At 67.2% G+C, this 6,000-nt stretch overlaps 1 protein-coding gene across 3 annotated transcripts in view; it reads left to right on the top strand.

Annotated features, from left to right (window-relative positions):
- The first annotated feature begins 5,423 nt into the window (after window positions 1-5,423).
- The window catches only part of CACNA1H (calcium voltage-gated channel subunit alpha1 H), a 61,550-nt gene continuing 60,973 nt past the window's right edge, over window positions 5,424-6,000 (top strand). For 2 of the 3 annotated variants that reach the window (XM_043561076.1, XM_043561074.1), the window contains exon 1: window positions 5,424-5,843. In XM_043561076.1, the coding sequence (XP_043417011.1) occupies window positions 5,431-5,843 (413 nt within the window). In that variant the 5' untranslated portion in view covers window positions 5,424-5,430. The remainder of the gene's footprint in view (window positions 5,844-6,000) is intronic. The other variant, XM_043561075.1, reaches the window with a different exon arrangement.

The following is a 6,000-nucleotide window of genomic DNA, read 5'->3' as shown; positions in this document are numbered from 1 at the left end:
GTGCCCACAGCACGTCCTGGGCAGGGCAGGGCTCCCGCAGACGGGAGTGAGACTCGGGCCTGGAGCAGCCGTGCCCCCCACCGTCTCTCCGCCCTCCTGGAGCTCCGTGTAGTCGAACAACAGCGACAGGAGGAGGAGAGGGACGGGAAGGGGTAAGCCCCACCCGCGGTGATGGTGAGCGTGTGTAGACCCTCCAGCCAGGTCACGATCTCGCGGTCCGGGAGTTCGAGCCCCGCGTTGGGCTCTGGGCTGATGGCTCAGAGCCTGGAGCCTGTTTCCGATTCTGTGTCTCCCTCTCTCTCTGCCCCTCCCCCGTTCATGCTCTGTCTCTCTCTGTCCCCCCAAAAATAAATAAACGTTGAAAAAAAAAAAGACTCCATCATCCAATATGGAAACCTTACTGCTCCCAGTTGAGACTCGAGGCCACATCCGAAATGCTGAGAGGCCCTGGACCACCCCCCCCACCCCCCCGGCCAGGCCAACTGCCAGCCAGTCCCCGGGCCCCTGGCTCCGTGGTGCACACGCACAGCTTGGCGGGTGGGTGCCCCAAACCGAGCACAGGCACCTTGGGGCTCCAGTGGGCACCTGCCCCTCCGTGCACGCTGTGCGCCAGGCACCTCGCAGCCGCCCCACCTGCTTGGGCTCTAAGCCCCCTGTGCAGCTGTGCACCTGCAGAATGAAGGTCTGGAAGGTTCCACACTTCGGAGTGACCTGCTTGTGGAGACCGGGGGCCGAAGCCACACCCCACGGCCTCCAGCCCCCCCTCCACAGCGACCCCAGGTGACCTGAGCTGGCAGGCCTGGGGCTGGAACCGAACCGTCTGAGCCTGTAGCGTGTGAGCAGGTAGGCGAGGGCCCGCTCGCTGATGCCAGTCAGGTGCCTCCCGCCCGCCCCAGCACAGCACCCCCTTCCCCGGTGCCTATTTCCGAGTGCACGGACTCCTGGGGTGAGCACCCTTGGGCCCCACGGAAGGCGCCTGGCTCAGTCCTCCCGGTCTGCCTCCCAGCCCTGTCACGCCTCACCTCCTGCTGCCGGCAGGAAGGTCACCAGAGAAAATATAGAACACCCAGTTACATTTGAATTTCAGACATAAACACGGTTTCTAGTACAAATACGTCCCATACGTTACATGGGATATATTTGTACTAAAAAGTATTCATTCTTTGCCATACCAAGCTAACTGGGCAACTTGTTCTTTTGTTTTTTTCTTAGGGAGGAGAGCGCATGAGCGGGGAAGGGGCAGAGAGAGCCAGAGAGAGAATTCAAGCAGGCTCCACGCTCAGTGACCCTGGGATCGTGAGCAGAGCCGAAATGAAGAGTCAGACACTTAGTGGACTGAGCCCCCGCCAGGCACCCCGACGACCTGTATTTTAACATGGGAAGCACCTGTCACTGGAGGCCGCCTGGCTGGGCAGGGGCCCGGGCTGCCCGTCCCGAAGGCCACCCTCTGTGGAGCCTGGCCCGGCCGCACACACAGTAAGGCGAGTACCTGTGGGCCTGGCTTTCGGCGTGGGGCTCGAAGGTCAAGGTGGGTCGGCTGCCTGCCGGCCCAGGCCCCTGCTTGGAGGCCTGAGCTCCCTTCAGCACCCCAGAGGGCTCAGTGGGGCTCACCTCCACTCGTGCCCGGCAGCCACCAAGCGGCCGCGCTGTGAGGACCCCGGCCCGGCACACTCACCTGCCGGGTGACCCAGGTCTCACCTCCCCAAGCCTTGGCTTCTGGCCATGGCTCTTACCAATCTCGCGTGGGCTAAGCCCTTCCTGTCCACCCACCTGGGACAGGCACGGGCCAACCCCACGGGAAGCCACGGTCTGGCCCACAAACCAAACGGGGGCCAGCAGACGGCAAGGTGAGCACTGCAGAGGCAGCTTCAGACAGGCCCCTGAGCTCCGGAGGCTGCCCCCCGGGGCCTGACAGAGGTGGCCACGCTGCCCCCTGCCCCGCAGCCCGGACTCTCAAAGTGGAGGGCCCCCCCAAGGCAGGCGGAATGTTCCACAGCCACACACCTCAAGGGGCTGAGGCCTTCTCCCAGGGGGGGCGGAGCCTGTTTCTACTTTCCTCCCACTGAGCTAAGGGGCCATTTCCCCCACACCCCACGCACACACGGCAGATCTTTGTCCAAGAAAAGCTCTGCCCTTAAAAAAACAGAGTAAATAGCAAAAAGCAGAACCAAATTTTCCAGAGGCCTGGAGGGTTTAAAAGACAATACATCTGAACACTCTGTACAGTTTAATTAAACAATTTTAATGCCAATTTCCAAATCGTCCTATGCCTCGTGTCTCCTGAACATTCCTTCCCAGCAACGTGAACGTATTACCGTCTCGGCGTTTTCAGCATCATTTTCCCTCCCGGGCGAGACTACCCCCTCGTGGGGCAGACCCCCTCTCGCCGATGACCGCCGGCCTCGGCTGTGCTACCTTGAGCCTGATGGAGGCCCAGTGCAAGCCCGTGGCTTCCTGGGGGCAGTCCCGCTGGACGCCGGGAACGCGGGCGTCGGTGAGCACCAGCCCCGGGGGACGCAGAGCCTTGGGAGGCCGGTTCTGGCAGGCCCTCAGCTCGGTCAGATGGGAGTGGAAGATAGTGGGAGGTAGAAAATGCCCCTTCGAGGGACGGCACGGCCCCGCCCGTCTGTAAACGGGCCACGGGGTTTCTGAAGGCTATGGGCCTTGTCAGGTTACAGATGTTGTCTTTAAAAAATAATGTCTATTTTAAAAAATCCACGGCTCTGCCCTTTCTGCAGACATCCAGAGGACAGAGCGTGACAGAAAAGGGTGACAGTCTGTCTCGTTCAGAATGACATGCAGCTTTCTCCCTGTGCCAAGGGACCCCGTGGAAACTGTGCCCTGCCCTCCCCTTCCCCAGCACCCCACCTCAAGGCTGGCCCAGCACATAGGTACCCCAGGCTCTCTCTGGTTTTTCCTACTCCTCAGCCGTCTCCTGTGTGCCACAGGGCCTTTGCACAGGCTGCTCGCCCTGCTGGGAATAACCCTCTGTTCCTCTTCTGGCTGCTTTCTTGTTCTCAATATGTCTCCTGCTCCCCATCTTTCTCAGCTCTCCATGGCACTTAACACAGTTTGTAAATGTTTTCATCCTGCATCCAAGGATGTGTTACTGGCTGCCTCCTTGCTGGAATGAAGCTTCGGGGAACAAGAACAGCGCCTGGACTGGTCCCTGTCGCTGGGTCCCCAGTTCCTCCCAGGGCCCGGCACCCATTTGACCTCTCGCTAATTTTTGTCCAGCAAACCACGAAGAGCCTCCAGCTGAAACCCATCTGGAGCTTCCCCCTCAATTGTAAGGAGTGCGGAGAACAGGGGATCCAGGGACCCTTGCCCAAGGACCTGCTTCGGCTTCTGTGTCTGTCCCATCCTTGCAAGCTTCTCTGCAGGGCTGAGGTCTAGGCCCCTGGGCTCTTCCAGAGCCTTCTTCCTCGTGGCCAGAGCCCTAATTGCTATCTGAGGACCTTAATTACTGGTTGTGGCCCTCGGCCGCTAAGTAGCGGCATTAAAGTAGAGTAAATGTTTTCCTTTTCCTGAAAAGTTCATATATACAAGAGGGGGTGCCGCTCAGCGGTGAGCAGCCTGCGCAGAGGGCACCGCCTGGGGCCTGCCCGGCAGCTACTGTGGGCACGCCTTCCCGTACCTTCGTCCACCCCACAGAGTGCCTTTCCCAGGGCGCAGCTGCCCCCAGGGCCTCCCCGAGTCCCCGCACAGCGCCTTCCCACCCTGCAGGTGGAGAAGCCCAGGGCGGCAGCCGTGCCAGGTCTGGGAGTCCCCAGGTGGCCTTCACTCCCTGCCACCCCAGCAGCCGGTGAGGCCTAAGGCTCCTGGAGCAGCATGTGAGGACGGGCCAGCTGCCTGCTCTTTGTCCGGAGGTGGTGGGGCTCTGCACGCTGACTGGGGTGGGGGGTGGGGGGGCGGGGGGGCTTGGCAGGAGCGAGGGAGCCGCCCCTCCGAGGAGGCTGGCTGGGGGGGTGGGGAAGGTGCTCCCAGAGCAGTAGTCCCATGGTGACCGTGGTGACTGGTGGTCCTGGTTCTGACTCCAGGCGGGGCACTGGGGTGGGGAGGAGTCAGGAGCCGGCCCGGCCCCCACCCCCTCCGCTGACACCCGGAGGGCAGGTCTCCCTGTGTGCCTGGTGGGGGCCTGCCTTCCTGGTCTGGTCCAGGCGCTGAGATAGCCACGGTCCCACGAGGACTCCTCTATGGAAGGACCCCTGGAACACAGGAGCTTCAGTGACCTGTTCTGCGTGTGCTCAGTGTGAGAGACTGGGGGCTGCAGGAGGGCCCGGCCCCGGCCGCAGGGTCTCACTTGTCCCGACCCAGGAGGGGTGGGCACGGGACAAGTTCGCAGAAACTGCCTCATGTATGCGCGCGCGCGCGCGCGCGCGCCCGGGTGCTGGGGGAGATGCGGCTGCGGGCGCACCCAGAATCCCACCCACGGACACAGCGGCACATCACACGGGCACGGTCACACCCAAAACACACACGCGGAGGGGGAGGGGCACGCAGCCTCGCAGTCACGGCCGCGGCCGCCCACGTCCGCCCGGCCCCGCCCCCTCGGCGACCCCGGCCCGCCTCGCCCGGGTGTAGGGGGCGGTGCGCGGCGGCGGGGAGGGAGAGGGGGTGGGGGAGGGGGAGGGGAGAGCCCGCCTCCGCGGCTCGGGCCGCCCCCGCAGCGGGGGGCGGGGAGCACGTTGGCGCCGCTCCCCGCCCCCCGCCGAGCCTCTCCGCGCGCGCCCCCTGGCGCACCGCGCGCCCGGAGAGGGGGTGGGGGGCGCGGAGGGGTCCAGCCCCGCCCTCCCTGCCCCTGGGAACGGGCGGGTGCCCCCCGCGATGGGGGAGGGTCGGTCGCGCGCGTGCCTCGGGGCGGGGGCGGCCCCTCCCTCTCGGCGCCCCTGCGGCCCCGCCCCCGCGCCGGCCCCGCCCCCGCCCTCCGCCGCTCACTCCGAAGTTTCCTGCGCCGCGCGCGGACACGCTCCGGGCTTGCTCGCCGCCCCGCGCCCCCGCCCCGCGCCCCCCGGCCCCGCGCCCCGCGTCCCCGGCTCGTCAGCCCAGCGGGCCCCTTCCGCCCCGGGGTCGCCGCCGTCGCCGCCGGGCCAGCCGGAGCGGGAGCCGAAGCCGGCGGGCCGGGGCCGGGGGCGCGGGCCGGGGGCGGCGCGCTCCAGCCGGGGCCGAGCGCCGTGCCGGGTCCGCGGTGACCGCGCCGCCCGGGCGATGCCCGCGGGGACGCCGCCGGCCGCCGGAGCGAGGTGAGACACGGCGGGGGACGCGCGCCCCACTGCGCGGCGGGACCCTCTTCAACTTAGCGGAGCCCGCGAGGGCGCCCTTGGGGCCCCCCGCCCCGGCGATGGGGGAGGGGCGGCCCAGCCCTCGCCGGAGGGAGGGGGCGGGCGGGGGCGGGGGGCGCATTTGTCTCTAATAAGGGAAGACAAAGACATGCCGGCGACCGCGGCTGTTCCCGCAGCTCCGCCGTTCCCCAGGCGGGCGAGGGGTGTCGTTCCCGGGTCGCGGTCACCGCCTGTCACCCCGCAGGTGCTGCCCATTGCCACCATGACCGAGGGCGCGCAGGCGGCCGACGAGGTCCGAGTGCCCCTGGGCGCTCCGGCCGCGGGCTCGGCGGTGGCGGCAGGGGCGTCCCCGGCGAGCCCCGGGGCGCCGGGGCGGGAGGCGGAGCCGGGGTCCGGGGCCGGCGCGTCGCCCCCCGAGAGCCCGGCGGCCGAGCGCGGCGCGGAGCTGGGCGCCGACGAGGAGCAGCCCGTCCCGTACCCGGCGCTGGCGGCCACCGTCTTCTTCTGCCTCGGGCAGACCACGCGGCCGCGCAGCTGGTGTCTCCGGCTGGTTTGTAACCCATATCCTTCCAGGGCAGCCGGGCTGCAAGGCGTGGGGTCCGGAGCGCGGGACCTCCTCTGTGTGGCCCCTGCGAGGCCGGAGCGGGCTGGGCGCACGGGCAGCGCAGGGCACGGGAGTGGGGGCACCAGGGGCGTCCCCGCGTGCCCGAATGGAGTG

The sequence above is a fragment of the Prionailurus bengalensis genome, chromosome E3 (assembly GCF_016509475.1).
Source record: "Prionailurus bengalensis isolate Pbe53 chromosome E3, Fcat_Pben_1.1_paternal_pri, whole genome shotgun sequence".
Taxonomy (NCBI): Eukaryota; Metazoa; Chordata; class Mammalia; order Carnivora; family Felidae; genus Prionailurus; species Prionailurus bengalensis.
This window is presented reverse-complemented; position numbering and strand designations above follow the sequence as displayed.